The 16,389-nt window shown below is 42.4% G+C and overlaps 2 protein-coding genes across 2 annotated transcripts; one reads left to right on the plus strand and one right to left on the minus strand.

Moving 5' to 3' along the window:
- Window positions 1-204: 204 nt before the first annotated feature.
- Window positions 205-3,861, minus strand: LOC125291950 (UAP56-interacting factor-like). Its single transcript, XM_048238975.1, has 9 exons — window positions 3,691-3,861; window positions 3,085-3,219; window positions 2,713-2,864; window positions 2,195-2,328; window positions 1,804-1,876; window positions 1,608-1,663; window positions 1,393-1,467; window positions 897-1,023; window positions 205-815 (listed from the first exon to the last, which is right to left on the minus strand). Exons 1-9 carry the CDS (start codon window positions 3,752-3,754, stop codon window positions 714-716), a joined length of 918 nt encoding a protein of 305 aa, XP_048094932.1. The 5' UTR covers window positions 3,755-3,861; the 3' UTR covers window positions 205-713.
- A 112-nt stretch (window positions 3,862-3,973) lies between these two features.
- On the plus strand, window positions 3,974-15,184 carry LOC125291784 (CPD photolyase). The gene is given in 11 exon segments (XM_048238638.1): window positions 3,974-4,168; window positions 4,874-5,238; window positions 5,351-5,496; window positions 5,691-5,846; window positions 5,848-5,874; window positions 5,997-6,155; window positions 6,310-6,508; window positions 7,010-7,162; window positions 7,424-7,545; window positions 14,365-14,524; window positions 14,654-15,184. Coding segments are annotated over 11 exon segments (1,641 nt in total). The 5' UTR covers window positions 3,974-4,163; the 3' UTR covers window positions 14,803-15,184.
- Window positions 15,185-16,389: the final 1,205 nt, after the last annotated feature.

The following is a 16,389-nucleotide window of genomic DNA, read 5'->3' on the forward strand; positions in this document are numbered from 1 at the left end:
ACTGTAACGTCAAACAGACTGAATTAATACTTGTTGCATCTTCTGAACTGTTGAGTACCCCAAAGTCATTAAAGTCTGCTCCATATCTTGAACAAGTTATTGGAAATCAACAACAGCAATCACAGATGACTACACCACTGTCAGATACTTTGCAATGGCATTTCTAGTAAATTTGCCATTGAGGCCACATTCACATACCAAAGAAACATTTAACAAAAGTTTATTTGAAATATAAAACAAACTGCTCATTAAAAAAACATGTCTCAAACAAACATTTGACTATTCCAGTGCATCATGTTTGTTTACAAAAGGAAGGTTAAAATTTTGGGCTATGATTTCACAATTAACCCTCACCTGCTTCCATTATCTGAAATCAAACAATCAATGACTTGAATGCATAAAACAAACTGAACTCATCTCAAACAGACACTGCAAGTACAATGGCAGTTTCAAATTAAAAAAGAAACCTTCAGTCATATTACGAAATTAAGTCTTCTTGGGCTGAAGGAATAGCACACAGTACCATCAGCAGTCATTGTGTTCGAGTGACCACATCTGTAAATCATGATAAATTCATGACTGCCACAGGTTCTGATAGTGCCTGTTCCCCTTTCTCATTAACAGTGAGTGTGGGTCAGAAGGCTGGTCTGTGATGGGGACAGGGAACCATGTGACCTAGGATAAGCTTCACCGATTTGCTCCAGAAGGTGTCACTAGCCTACAGTGACATATCGGCTCCCCTTAGTGCTTTGGGCTGCTGCTGTTGTACGCCGCTCCTTCAGAATGCGGAACCGCTCATTGAGCGTCATGGCAGTCTGCAGGAAGAGAGGCATAGTGAGCTCTTGATCCCTCACACTGAAGCCATTACTTGATCTGTAGAAAACAAAAGGAATCACCTGTTTCCCAACGCTGTTGATATCAAACTGCAGAGAAACTCCTTTGGGGGGTTTTCTCTCCGGCTCTTTTTCCACATTCACAGGTGCAGGCGAGGACTGAGGATGCAGAGACCATGCTCTGGCTGGTCTGAAGGGAGGGTAGACAAATGTACTGATTAATTACTAGTAAAAGCACAGCTCATATAATGTTCAAATTCAGCCGTGAAAAGTTATTTCTGTATTTCTTAATATACTTAATTTATCCTAATTTCAGCTGTGCAAGAAACAGACATTTTATAATCTAACACTGTGTAGTAATACATAATAATCATACAAATTATTTTAAATTAGCAACGCTCTCTATATGAGACTTTCCAGGATTTGAGATTTTTATTACAATTTTAGATCCTTAAAGGGAAAGGCCATTCATTCATTACAAAAGGTGTTTAGTTGTTATGTGTTGAAAGAAGCAGAGGGACAGTCCATAGACAGTAAAACGAAGAATCAAGCCACTCACTCAGGTTGTGTCCTTGCAGAGGGATTGTCAATACACACTGTCAAGATTCCACTATTTGTTGTTGATGTGCGCCACCTTGTGGAAACAAAGGATATTACAACAGAAACCCCAGCTAATTATGTCTCAAAATCAACTGCAAATTCAGTAAGGTCAAAAATATATTCAACATTCCAGGCATGTATTCCAGAATTTCTAAAAAATTTGATTTTACATACGAACGTGTTCTGTGCACAACAGGAGCTGCAGCGCTCTTCTGAACTGAAGCTTGAACCTCAAATATCAAGACATAAACAAGTAAATGCTAAGTATAAAATCACTTTAAGTTGTTCACTGCAATGGAATCAATCCTTCTTATTTATAGCTTCCCATTACAAACGGAATTAAAGACCCAGGCAGTATGGTACTATTCACCTTCAGACCTCTTCGGTGGAGGAATGTAGCTTGACGGGCCTCTCTCTGGGCTTGATGAATAGGCGGTGCCGTCCTGAAAGGAGGGTGATAAATAAATCACATTCAGCTACTGAGCATATGTCATTCCCACCATTGCTCAATCAGCTCATCAGCCTGAGTTACCATCTCGCTTGTTCCTTTTCCCAGGGGCCAGTGTCAGCAAAGTATTTTTGGCATTATTTACATTTATTCATTTAGCACACCTTTAGCTAAAGTTTACTTACGAGTAAAGAACATTCAAGGCGTGATGCAATAAGAGACAGCTACATTTTACAATATTACAGGGTTGACCAAAGAAAATCGTGTAGGTGATAACAGATCAGGTATATTGTATAAAGATAATAACCATCACCTGCGCAGCTGGATGGGCCTGCGTGACAGCGTGTGTGGAGGCTTTGGGGCGTCAGCCTGCCGGTATGGCCACCTCTGTATGTTCATGCGCCTGCGCTGCCCTTCGTAAACAAACGGCCGGGATTTCTGAGGAAGCTAATGCATGAAGACAATGTGGATTCGTTACTTCACAGTCCAAATTCAATATCAGCAAGACATTACTTAAAAAACTATTTATAAGATAAGACAGGTGAATTTGTGGGGATCTCTAATGCGATGTAAACATATGTTTTCAAATACCCCATAGTAGTCAACAGCAAAAGGGTAAAACAATTAACATGTTTGTGCTCCAAACAAGGATTGACTGCATAAGAATTAAGTTAATAATAGATAAACCAGCCCTTTAACTCTGTTTTAACAATGCTCAAAACATGGCAAGCTTATACAAAAGCAGATGCACCTGCTGCTTGCATGCATGCTTACATTACAAATGGTCATGACAAAGCATTCAACTATAACAGCAATCACAAGCCAGGTTACCTGGTCTGCAGCGGGTCTGTTTAGTGGACTGATCCCCTTGAAGAGAGTGGCTGACTTCCGAGCGGCCAGGCCAGTGATCACCCCTTGACCACGCCGACGTTTAACCGGTAGTGAAACTTTATGTCCACGAATGCCGAATTTAGCCACACCCCCTAACCACGACAGTGCAAAAGAGTTTATAATTAGACTTTTTTACTGGAAAATAACTGACATTCTGTTTCTCTCACTTTAAAAAACATATTTAAACAAAACAACGTTGGCATGGATTTTGGCAAAGAGGACAGTCGTGGTTGGCATGGACCATGGTCGTCTGTGGGTAGGTACACACATGCCACTACATTCACTGTCAAAGAAAGCTGTTGAATCCTCTACCTCTTTGATTTGGGCCAACTGGTAGAGATCCCTTCCGCCTTCCTTGTGAGAGACGACCCTTGGCTGAAACTTTGTGTTTTGTGGCCGCTTTTCTCGACGTCTGTCTTTGTTTTTTGTTCAACCGGATAATGTCATCTGCAAAAATGAATGGATGCCTTATTGTCCACTTCATCCAAACTGACCCCCTTCATTTCCTCACTGTGTTGGTAATGTAACGTAAGACCTAAATTAGATTATGCTAATGTCAATTCTTGCAAATGTCTTCAGAGTAGACAGTAAGTGTCTTCAGTAGTGATCGCAATTCAACATAACTTGCAGCAATAAATGACTTGTCTGGGACATTGAAGTAATAGCGTTTGCAATAACGTTAGTATCAGGACGGAGGGCGCCATGGTTGTAACTGTTGTTGTGAATGATAAGTCGGGCACTGAACGAGTTTCCAAAGAAAAACTCACCCGTACATATAATTTACTACGAGTCGAAGATCATATTTGTCTAAGCATGCAAGTGTATCATTGATTTACCTGACTACCTGAAGCACTACGATAGGGACTGAGTGGATTAGCTAGTTTACGATTAGCTACATTTTGCATCATACAGCCTTACCTAAGGACATGTCAATTTTATCAGGTTCCTCTGAAAAACCACGGGGTCTAGCTTTAAAGTCCATTTCGTTTAAATCTATATGAATATTTAAGCTGCAATTTCTGAACAAAGACTATACGTTTGTCGGGCTAAAAACGTCTTCTCCTCCCCCACGCAGGCATACAATATCAAAGCAAGTGCATTATGGGTAATATGTCTTCCTTTGGTTTGGTAGACCGCAGATCAACATTTTACCGCCACCTAATGTGCTGGAGGTGGTATCGTGGAAATCAGTTGCATAAAATGAAGCGCTACAAGAGGGAGGGCGGCGTGAATTGGATCGAGCCAATTGCATTCGGGGGATTTTCGACAATGTTGTGCTTACAAAACCTCGTTTTACTTTTCACGTGGTGCAACATACACGTTCCAATGAACCACTGAACACAGTCCCTTTACATCCTTCCGTAACCTAGCCTTCTATTTCTTTACGCTGGATGCGGTAAGTTAACAAAATGCATGGTGTGTATGGTTATTTCGACATATATTTTCGACAAAATATTGGCCTGATTCATACCCTAATTCAGAGTTTTCGTGTGCAGGCAGAATAAAAAAACGTTTGGGTGCACTGCATTCATGATCGTTTAGGTCTAGGCCTAGTTGCAAGTAGTTACCGTGGTTACCTTATTTATTACTGTAGTGAACAATCGAGGTTTTCTTGGCTGCATGTTACAGGCACAGTAGGCCTACAGTACAGATAGTACATTTAGCTCTTGTTGCAAATCATCCGTGGTGAGTTTCATTTAGCTATGTCGGTGGTCTTTGTTTCCTTACAGCCTAGTTATTGTTGTCTAGAACCTTTCAAGCTGATTTTGAAGCGGGTGTAGTACATCTGCATCATGTATCCTCACAACACTTGTCTTCTCTAACTTGCCTGTATTTTTTTTAGAAATTGATGATGGATAACGAAATAAAGTTTTGCTATTCAAATAGAGAGGAACTCATACTAAGGGCCTGTGCTCTTTGAGGCTATTGATAAAGTGGCTGCTAACAAAATTCCATTTTAATTGTTTATGGATACTTTTAAAGTAAGCTGATTAACTTTTTCAAATAATTATCCTGCTGTCATAATACACAACAGAGACATTTTGTCATTTCTTGGCCTATTTAATTTTTGGTAACATCTGCTTTTTAATTTGACATATAGGTTGCTGTACCTGTCTGCATTAAGACATAGGTCCATTGTCAAATTCAGGCCTGCTAAAGCTGAGCCACTGAGCCAAGCCTTCCCCGGCCCCTGCTTAAGGATCTATTCTACATCAGATACCATCATGGCCCCCAAAAAAGCAGACCTCAAGCGCAAGGCACAGTCACTGAAAACAAGCAGAGCAAAACAACAAAAAGTTGACAGAGTGGAAGGATGGCTAGAAAGTCAAGTGGCTGAGCTCCGAAGAGAAGCTCGAGATATGAAGTTCAATAACAAGCGTCTCAGATTTTTGTCTGATACCGAAACAGTTCAGCAAGGATCAGAAGGGGTGCTGTACTGGATGGGAAGGGATCAGCGAGTTCAAGGCAATTCATTTGATTGATATCAAGACATGGAAATGGTTAGCATATTGACATTTTTGTTGAAGCTACTTAAATTAGTTTGATATATTTTTTTCCCTCTCTGTTGCTTTTGTAGATAATTGGGCACTGATCTATGCCCAACAATTGGCCATCACAGAGAAACTACCCCTGCACATTTGCTTCTGCCTCATGCCAACATTTTTAGAGGCAACATTTAGACACTATTCCTTCATGTTAAAAGGACTACAAGAGGTGGCCAAGGTATGGTCTTTTCAGTTCTGTTGCACCATACAGTCACTATGTTTGTTACGGATTGGATAAAGTATGGACTTACCGGTAGTACGCAAGTGCATTTTATGGTTTGTTAGCACTGATTGTTATATAGAAATGCTAATCAAAATGGGAGAGAAAATGGTTTATAAGACATTAAACTTTAAGAACAATTACTTTTTTAGGAAAGCAGTGTTCTGGATATTCAATTCCATCTTCTCAGTGGCTTCCCTGGAGACACCCTTCCTGGCTTTATAAAGGAGTGGAACATGGGGGTTGTTGTAACTGATTTTTGGCCTCTCAGGGATCCAACTCAGTGGGTAGATGACGTCAAAAAAAACAATCAGTCCAGACATCCCTATCATTCAGGTAAATTATAAGTCTTTTTACTCAATATAAACAAAAAAACTTTGAAAAGTATTTTTTCACATCAAAGTCCCATTGTTCAAAGGATCCAATTGGCTGCTTCTTGCCCTCATCACATTTTGCAGGTGGATGCTCATAATGTGGTGCCTTGCTGGGAGGCATCTGGAAAACTTGAGTATTCAGCCAGAACCATCCGTGGGAAGATTACTAAACTGCTGCCCACATTTCTCACAGAATTTCCTGTTGTTGACAAGCATCCACACTCATCCTCAAGAACTGCCAAGGTAAAACAAAATAGTTCTTGAACTCAAAATGCTTTTTGATTCTTTCCATTGATGTTAAGAGGTGAGGTGAATATAAGACATTCACAAATGTGAAATAAAAGCAATAATCTTCACAGTAATCGCATTGAAATACTATTTTTTTTCTTCCGTTCAGGCAGTAAACTGGAGTGAGATTCTGTCATCTCTGGTGGTGGATCGGGGTGTTGGTGAGGTAGACTGGGCGAAGCCTGGAACTTCAGGGGGCATGGCCATGCTGGAGTCTTTCATCGATCAGCGCTTGGGTGACTTTGCCGCTCTCCGGAACAATCCAAACGTGGCTGCCCTCAGCCAGCTGTCTCCGTGGATCCACTTTGGTCAGTGTCAACACCAGCAACTGCACGAATTGGGGAAAATGATTTTTGAATATCAGTTTATTCAGTTCAATAGTCTCTAAGTTGTGCCACTTCTGATTGGTAATGCATGATAAGCGCAGCACTCCTGATGACTGTGAAGTTTACCAATCAGAAGTGCTGTGCTTCTCATGCACTAGGCATGCTCACCAATCAGAAGTGGCACAGACAAGGAGGATGACATGAATATAAAAATCCTAAATGTGACAAGATTAACTGCGATTAGATCATTGGATTGGTTCATATTGCGATTGCGATAATTGTGCAGCCCTACACTCAGTGTTATGGAGTTCCAGGAGCTGAATTAGGAAATGGTCTCCCAAATCAATAGCCATCCAGCTTGTTTTAAAGTATTCTTTTCTGTATTCCATTTGCTCACATGAATGTCATCACAGCACAGATATGTCATATGTGATGGGATCACCTTACATTGAGCTTGTCTTAATTAACTGTACTTCCTCACAGGTCATCTTTCAGCCCAGCGCGTGGTCCGCCAGGTTCAAAAAAATGGGAAGAAATTCAGCGACTCGGTAGCCTCTTTTACAGAGGAGTTAGTGGTGCGCAGGGAACTTGCAGACAATTTCTGCTTTTACAACAAGAACTATGACAACATTGAGGGTGAGTGTTAACTATGACACTGGACTGACTGGAGGTAAAAAAGATCAGTTTCAAATGGCACACCTGCCTATTGTAGCTCTTTGTCAGGTAGTCGCTAGATTATTGGTTCAAAAGCTGATGGAAAAATATTGATCTCACCAAAAAATGTTGGACTTACTGGACTGCACACATAATTGTGCTTTTTTAGCACTTCTGTGTCTGTTGTGGCTTGCCCTTGAGAGTGTAGTAGTGTGTCATGATGCTGACTCCCTGCTTTATTAGGTGCATATGAGTGGGCCCGGAAGACCCTGCAGGATCATGCAAAAGACAAAAGGACTCACGTCTACACTCGTGAGCAACTGGAACAAGCTAAAACCCATGACAAACTTTGGAATGCAGCCCAGGTATTGATTGGAATTCTTTCTGGTTAACACCAATATGTAATCTTTAAACATTTGGCCTAAACTGGACCGTTGACGGACACCCACAGTTTGAAAAAATATTTTAACACCAATAGTGAAAGACCTGAACTATTCTGAACTAACCAGTGCCTAGACCTAAACACAAAATACAGTTTAAAAAAGTTAATAAACATGTTAAACTATAATTATTCTAACAGAGCAGTGAAAACAGGACGGGTACATTTCATTAGATTTGCTTTGGGCTCTCCTTATGATGGAGGCATTCAAACGACTCCAGTTCAGTGATGTGTAGGCCTACTTATAAACATATTGTCCATCGCTAAATGTGGGACAATGTAATATGTTAACATAAAGTCAAAGTCAAAGTCAAAGTCAAAGTCAGCTTTATTGTCAATTTCTTCACATGTTCCAGACATACAAAGAGATCGAAATTACGTTTCTCACTATCCCACGGTGAACACAAGACATATTTTACCAATTTTAAGTCCACAGACAAACATAACATTTAAGTAAACAAAAAAGTAAGTAAATAAGTAAATAAGAGGGCACATATAATAATGAAAAAATAAGAGCAGCAAAATTTTGTTGAAATTGTGCATAGACAGTCAATAAAAAACTAGTGCAAAGTCAGGCCAATAAGAGGCTTGGGTAGTTCTGTTTGACCTGAGTAATGAAGAAAGTGGCATAGTGGTGCAAGTTATGTAAGAGCAGCAGAAGTGTTGTGTTTTCAGGACAACAACACCAAGTTGTAAAGTGTACAAGTGTGCAAGTGTTCAAGTGTGCAAGTGGAGAGTGCAGGCGCCATTGTGGGTCCAATGTCCAGGATGTTATGTAGCTGAGGGTGGAGGGGGGAGAGGAGGGAGAGAGTTCAGCATCCTTACAGCTTGGTGTATGAAGCTGTTGGTGAGTCTGGTAGTGCGGGAGCGCAGGCTTCTGTACCTCTTCCCAGAGGGCAGTAGATCAAACAGATTGTGAGCGGGGGTGACTTGCATCACTCACAATTTTGGTCGCCTTGCGGGTGAGGTGGGTGGTGTAAATGTCCTTCAGGGAGGGGAGTGAAGCACCAATGATCCTTCCAGCTGTGTTCACTATGCGCTGCAGGGCTTTCCTGTTGTATTCAGTGCAGCTTCCGCCCCACACAGCGATACAGCTGGAGAGGATGCTCTCAATGGTGCCTCGGTAGAATGTGGTCATGATGGCTGGTGGAGCACTTGCTCGCCTGAGTTTCCGCTTAGGAAGTACAGGCGGCGCTGAGCTCTCTTCGCCAGTGATGCAGTGTTGGTGGTCCAGGAGAGGTCTTCGCTGATGTGCACCCCCAGGAATTTGGTGCTGCTCGCTCTCTCCACCACAGCACCGTCGATGGTCAGTGGCAGGTGTTGGGTGTGACCTCTCCGGAAGTCAACAACAATCTCTTTGGTCTTGCTGACGCTCAGCAGGAGGTTGTTGTCCCTGCACCACGTGGTCAGATGGTCGACCTCCAACCTGTATTGAGTCTCGTCGCCCTTGGTGATGAGACCCACCAGAGTTGTGTCGTCAGCAAATTTCACTATGTGATTGTTGCTGTAGGTTGCAGTGCAGTCATGCGTCAGCAGGGTGAAGAGCAGCGGACTGAGCACGCAGCCTTGGGGGCCCCTGTGCTCAGTGTGATGCTGCTTGAGGTATTGTTGCCAACATCGCATTACTTGGGGCCTCTGACAGAGGAAGTCCAGTAGCCAGTTGCAGAGGTAGGTACTGAGTCCCAGTTTGTCGACTTTGCAGATGAGTTGTTGTGGTATTATGGTGTTGAATGCAGAACTGAAGTCTATAAACAGCAATCTCACATATGAGTCTCTTTTTTCCAGGTGGGTGAGGGGCTGGGTGGAGGGCAGAGCAGATTGCATCCTCTGTAGACCGCTTGGCTCGGTATGCAAACTGGAAGGGGTCCAGGGTGGGGGAGAATGGCTTTGATATGTGACATGACAAGCCACTCAAAGCACTTCATGATGATGGGTGTCAGTGCCACAGGGCGGTAGTCATTGAAGCAGGATGGAGCAGTTTTCTTCGCACAGGTATGATGGTGGCAGCTTTGAAACATGATGGGACGATGGCTTGCTTCAGGGAAGTGTTAAAGATGTCTGTGAAGACATCCTTAAGCTCCCCTGCGCAGTCCTTCAGCGCCGCGACCTGGGATGTTGTCTGGACCTGTTGCCTTACGGGTGTTGATAGCAGCAAGTGTCCTCTTCACGCCTGTCGGCAGAGAGGCACAGGGGCTGCTCATGTAGAGGGGGGGATGGGTCTTCTGTGGGCAGGTGCTGTTTTGTGCTTCAAAGCGAGCAAAGAAGCGGTTCAGGTTGTTGAGCAGAGGGATGTTGCTCTCACAGCTCTGTGGCGCGGGCTTGTAGTCCGTGAGGGCCTGGAATGCCCTGCCATAGGCTTTGTGAGTTCCTGCTGTCTTTGAAGTGGGTGGTTATCTTGTGAGTGTATTCCTTTTTGCTTCCTTGATGCCACGGGACAGGTTGGCTCTCGCTGTTCTCATGCCAGCTTCATCCCCAGCTCTGTAGGCTTTGTCTCTGGCCCTCAGCAGCCTGAGGACATCCCCTGTCAGCCATGGCTTCCAGTTAGCCCGAGTGATGATGTCTTTTGTGTGGGTCACATCATCGATGCACTTGGTGATGTAAGAGGTTACAGTGTCTGTATACTCCTCTATGTCTGTCCGGTTGTTGTAAGTGGCTGCCTGCTTAAACATTTCCCAGTCTGTTGTGTCAAAGCAGTCTTGAAGAGCATCGGAGGCTCCCTCAGGCCACACTTTTACCTGCTTACGAACCGGTTTGTTCGCTTTTACCCTTTGTCTGTATGCGGGCATTAGCATAACAGTGATATGGTCTGAAAGTCCAATGTGGGGGAGGGGGGTGGCTTTGTATGCTCCTTTGTGTGTAGTGTAGACCAGGTCCAGGATGTTATCTCCTCTTGTTGGAAAATCAACATGCTGGTGTAGCTTTGGAAGTACAGTTTTTAGATCAGCATGGTTAAAATCTCCAGTGAAGATGGTGAAACCGTCTGGATGTGCCGTCTGTTGTTCACTGACAGCCTGGTACAGTTCACTAAGAGCCGCGTTCTTATCGCTGTTGTTGTTGGTAGGCGGGATGTATACTGCGACTAGCAGAATCGCAGTAATTTCCCTTGGCAGGTAAAAAGGACGGCACTTTATGATCATAAACTCTGCCAGTGGTGAGCAGTGTTTGCATACTACTACAGTGTCCCGGCACCATTCGTCACGGATGTAAACACAGATTCCTCCTCCTCGTGATTTACCTCCCTTTACAATGGCCCTGTCTGCTCGATAGCATGCTAGCTGCTCCAGTTGTACAGCAGAGTCCGGAATGTTGTCATTTAACCAAGTCTCAGTGAAGACGAGCACACAGCAGTTACTTACTGTCCGGTTCGTTGATCTCAGCAGTCGTATGTGATCCATTTTGTTGTCCAGTGATCGTACATTTGCCAGGAGAATGGATGGTATGGCTGGGCGAGTTGGGCTGGCCGCTAGCCTGGCCCGGACGCCTCCGCGCTTGCCCCTCTTCTGCTTCCTCGCACACCGCTTCCGACGCTTTCTTTCCGGGGGAGGAGTAGCAGGCGAGTCCGGTGTTGTTGCAGGCCGGAGTAGTCCTATAAATTCCAATATAATGGGACATTCCAAAGGAAATATGAACTAGATAGATAGATTACTTTATTCATACCTAAAGGGGAATTATGGTGTTTTGCAACATCCTTCTCACAACAACCAACTCCAGGGGCTCAACTGTACAGGGCCCACTTCCCCGATAACGACGGAGACACGCTCTTAAGAGGGTTTTCTACGATTCATCTTACGATCGTTCGTTTGGTTTTTCCGACTGTTTCCCGAACATGCTCGCAGCGTGAACGCGCATGCACTGCTCTTAAGATGCTCTTAAGGGGAGCTGTCCACGTTAATAGTTCTGAAATATCCTCTGATTTGACGGTGATGTCAGGTGACTGCACGTCACAGCTATAGGCCTACCATTTAAACTTCGGATCTACACATTAATTCACATCAATTCGAAAATAGAAATACTTTGACATCTGCATGTAAGCATCCCAAGTAGGTTATATACCACACAGATACATAAATAATTGTAATTATTTTAAGATTAGATTGTTGCACCATGCAATAATTTTTCGCGGTGCCACTTAAGAACACGTTTGAAGATAAGAAAGAAGTCGAGTAAGAAAGAGAGGAAATGTGTAGGCTTAGTAGGCTACAGACTAAACCACATGTTGCTTTCTCTGCTTTTTTCCTCATAGGCCTAATAAAATATTCACTTAGCAAAGATAATGTCAAACTATTCTGGCAACGTCTCGTTTCATAACTTGATTGCATTTTTGTCCGCTTTTCATCACATTATTATGACCATTAAATGTAGGCTATTTTGCACGCTAAAATCTGATTCATCACAGGTAAACACAATAAAGAATGGGAACGTAAATTGGATTATGTATTCTAAGTTGTAATTCCTCTGTATGTCCTGTTGGTGACCTCAGTGAGAAGTACTGTTAAGACGCTCTTAGCCGGTAACGCAGCTACTCTGGAGCACTCGTAGATCTACGAGTGTTTTCACGATGCTCTTAAGCTACGATGGTTTTGGGAAACAGTCGGCAAATCTTAAGACGTTCGTAAGAGGGACTTTACGACGCTCTTAGGCTTAAGATGCTTTCGGGGAAGTGGGCCCAGTACTATACAGAGCCAGCTTGTTGAGTTTTCTGGTTTCATTTGCTCTGATGCTGGTGCCCCAACAGATGGCTACAAAGAAAATTACACTAGAAACAACAGACTCGTAAAGCATGTTCAATGTCCTGCTGCACACATTAAAAGACCTAAGCTTCCTCAAGAAGTAATCATGACGTTCGTTATGGAGACGGGCTCCTCTCGTCACGGTCGTCTTGGAGACAGCCTTTATCCCTTCTTGTATATAACTATATAATATATGCTCATAAACACTCTTTCATCAGTTTATAGGGAGATGCTATTAAAGCTGCAGTTGGCAAGATTTGATCATATTCACTGAAACCGACACTATGCTCCGACAGAACAACATAAATCAGCCGGTTTTAGAAAAAAAAAACGCACTTTTGCCTCCACCTAGAGCCTGTTATTAGTTTTGCAAAAATCCACAGCTCCCGGTTCTTCTGGTCTAATCAGAGCAGCTGTGTGAGATCTGACTGGCAATCACAGTCTGGTGCCCACTGACGAGCACAAACTCTATGAGCGGGTGCTTGGTGGTAGTGGGGGAGGGGCATGAGAGTTGTAAACATGCAACATTTTGGCAAGTCCCCTCAATCTGTCACACTTGCCAACTGCAGCTTTAAATAATCTATTTAAAAGCTAGACCTAGTGCTGGTGAAAATCACTGTCACTGCCAGCTTGCTTTGTTCTCCAGTGCCAGACGTAAACCTTCATGTAAATTGATCTTTATTTTAGGGCTCTAATTTGAATCCATAGTGCACTGCGGACACCATGCAGTGATACCAATATTTGCTCATTTATTGGCATTTCAAATCAAGAATCATCACATCACTTGGTTGAGTAATTAGCAGGCTTGTGCAAAATTCCGAATTTTAGAATGGGTCTCCATTCAACATTTGAATTGAATTGGCTCTGCCCCACAGGAAGTTGAATTTGAATTGGAATGACAGGAAGTGGAATTAAATTCAAAGCAATTCCACAGTTACACAACAGAATAATGTGTTGAATCTCACATACGTTCTACATCCTGTTTTTGACCTCAATTCAAATTCAAGAATGGAATTGGAATTTAGGAGTCATGACAACTGCACAAAATTGGAGGTGTAGGATCATTATGACACCCTCTGAATGCATGCCAAATTTTGTGGAATTCCGTTCATGGGGGGCCACACAATAAATCAATTTATGAGTACATTTAGTGACTGTACACCAACTGGCCTGTAGATGACCAGACACAGATTTCAGTGAATATCTCGAGAACCGTAGGGCCTGGGATGACCAATTTTTTTGTATGTTGACCTCCAGGGGCCATGTCAACCCATCCCATATCCACTCATTTGATGTATAGCGCCACCTAGTTAAAAATGAAAAAGCAAAAATGATGCATTGTAAACCCAGATATCTTTGGCTGACACGTTAAAAATTGCACAGAATTTGAAAATTGCACAGAATTTTGAATAAGATCATTATGACACCCTCTGAATGCATGCCAAGTTTCGTGGAATTCCGTTCATGGGGGACCATACAATAAAGTAATATGTACATTTAGTGACTGTTCACTACGCATGCTCTCACACACACACACACACACACACACACACACACACACACACACACACATTAATACACGCAAACACACACATAAGATACATGCACACACATGAAGACACACACACACACACACATACACACACACCCACAAACACGCACACACTCATAAAAACACACACATGCAGGCACACACACACACACATACACACACACAAACATAAACGCATACACACACACACATAAAACACACACATGCAGGCAAGCAGACACACACACACACACACACACACACACTCACATGCGAAAACACAAGAAGCACACATATACACAAAAGCAAACGCACACATACACACACTCATTTACATACAGAAAAGTTGCAAGAGTAGGGGATGGAGTAGGAGATGAAGACAAATTGACAAGCGTGATTTATTTTTGCAGAGAGAATGTGCAGGACTGAGCGGCGTCATATCTTGTTTATCTTTCTGATGATTACATTTTTATTTTGAATGTAGACTCAGGTGTTGACTGAAGGAAAGATGCATGGATTCATGAGAATGTACTGGGCCAAAAAGATCCTGGAATGGACCTCCTCTCCGGAGGAAGCACTTGCTATTGCTATTTACCTTAATGACCGCTATTCTTTAGATGGATGTGACCCTAATGGATACGTTGGTAAGTCACTTTACTTTTAGACTTCATGTAAACCTTGCACTACTTTGAAGACGATCCCAGCACTCATAAGAGACATACCCAACAGTGTTTGAGATTGTTTGCACTCATGAACGTGTTTTCTCTGTTTAGGCTGCATGTGGTCCATTTGTGGCATACATGACCAGGGTTGGGCCGAAAGACCTGTCTTTGGAAAAATCCGCTACATGAACTATGATGGATGCAAACGCAAGTTTGATGTTGCGCAGTATGAAAGGAGGTACAGCAAGAAGGAGGTTTGAGAAGGTGAAGAGGCCAAGATTGAGAGACTATGTGATTTTTTTTGGGGGGGGGGACATACAGTACCTCATTTATCAAAATAGGCCTTACATTATTGTTTCTGCACAACGTATGTTCTTTATTTCTGTTATGCCACATTGTTGGATAGAAATGATGATTTCAGGCCAGAGGTCTCCGTAGACAAGACTCAGGGCTCTGTGACTAAGAGGAGGGTTTTTTTAACAAACATATTGAAACTCAGGGACCTTTCTTATTACATTTTTCTTATTAACAGTCTTTGTTGTTCATTTTAAACGTGTCATAGTGACATGCATGTATGTGTATGTTCATGTTGATATAATCAGGCTATGATCTCCCAGTGAAAATAAAGTTTTGGAAAATAAATTATGTTTGTGGTGTGTAATTAAGGTTAATTAAGGTTTTCATGCATTATGAACCAAGGACTTCCAACTTGGGCAATCTTAAGTCAACATTGATATTTCCATCTCCAAGTTTGTTGTTATGATATGACTGGAAGTAAAGGTAAATATTGCATGTTGTAGTCATGTAGAGTGCCCATCAATACACAAGGTCCTTACACCCACCACCAAGGTGAACTGTACAATTAGAGTTTCTGTTTTAAAACAGTACAATAAGACCATGTTCTTCACGAAAACTAAACATTTTATCATCAACCGTTTTGATAATATTGCATGACTGGCAGGGGTATCTTAATTGGCTTGTGCCCCATACCCCATACCCTATATGTATTTGTTCATAATTTCATGAATCATGATTACTAGGTGTGTTCGTATATCTTTTAAATTTGTTTTCTGTGGACTGTGGACACCTCTGCAAAGGACATTTAGCACTGAGTCTTCATGCATAAAATACAGCAACTTTTTAAATGATGGCAGGGTTAAAGGAATTATCCGGAGTAAAATGCACTTTAGATCAATTTACGGATGATTGGGAGTACATACGTTGAGTTGACATCAAAATCATGTCATTCGGATGTGTTTTGAGAAAGTTCGATTTTATCGTTTTTAGTCAAATCTCGTTAGCGTGGAAGTGAGAAGGGCATATTATTTCGCCGCTACAAAACGCTATTTTTATACCTCTTCTACAGTTCCAAACAACATTGCACTTACGTGGTAGTGAGTAGAGGGTCCCTAAAGCCAAACCGAAGTATCCCGAGGTCTTTATGTGGTCGGATAGAGAGTCCAGAATGAATTTCATCAAGCCAGACCCTCTACTCACTACCACGTAAGTGTAATGTTGTTTGGAACTATAGAAGAGGTATAAAAAAAAGGATAATTCCTTTAATGTAAGGATGCAGAACATATATACAGTATTCACCCCCTTATTTCTCCTTTTATTGCTTTTATAAATGGAATCTTGGTCAATTTAAGTTGGCCTTTTTACAATAATGTACAAAAAACCTGAGTTCCTTTGCGAAGATGAGAGAAGTGTAATGAAGGACAACCATCAGCACTCCACCAACCAGGCCTTTATAGTAGAGTGGCCAGATGGAAGCCATTTTTTGCTAGGAGTTTCCCAAAATGCACCTGAACGACTTTCAGACCATGAGAAGTAAAATCATCTGGTCT

This window comes from Alosa alosa, chromosome 1 (assembly GCF_017589495.1).
Source record: "Alosa alosa isolate M-15738 ecotype Scorff River chromosome 1, AALO_Geno_1.1, whole genome shotgun sequence".
NCBI classification, from domain to species: domain Eukaryota; kingdom Metazoa; phylum Chordata; class Actinopteri; order Clupeiformes; family Clupeidae; genus Alosa; species Alosa alosa.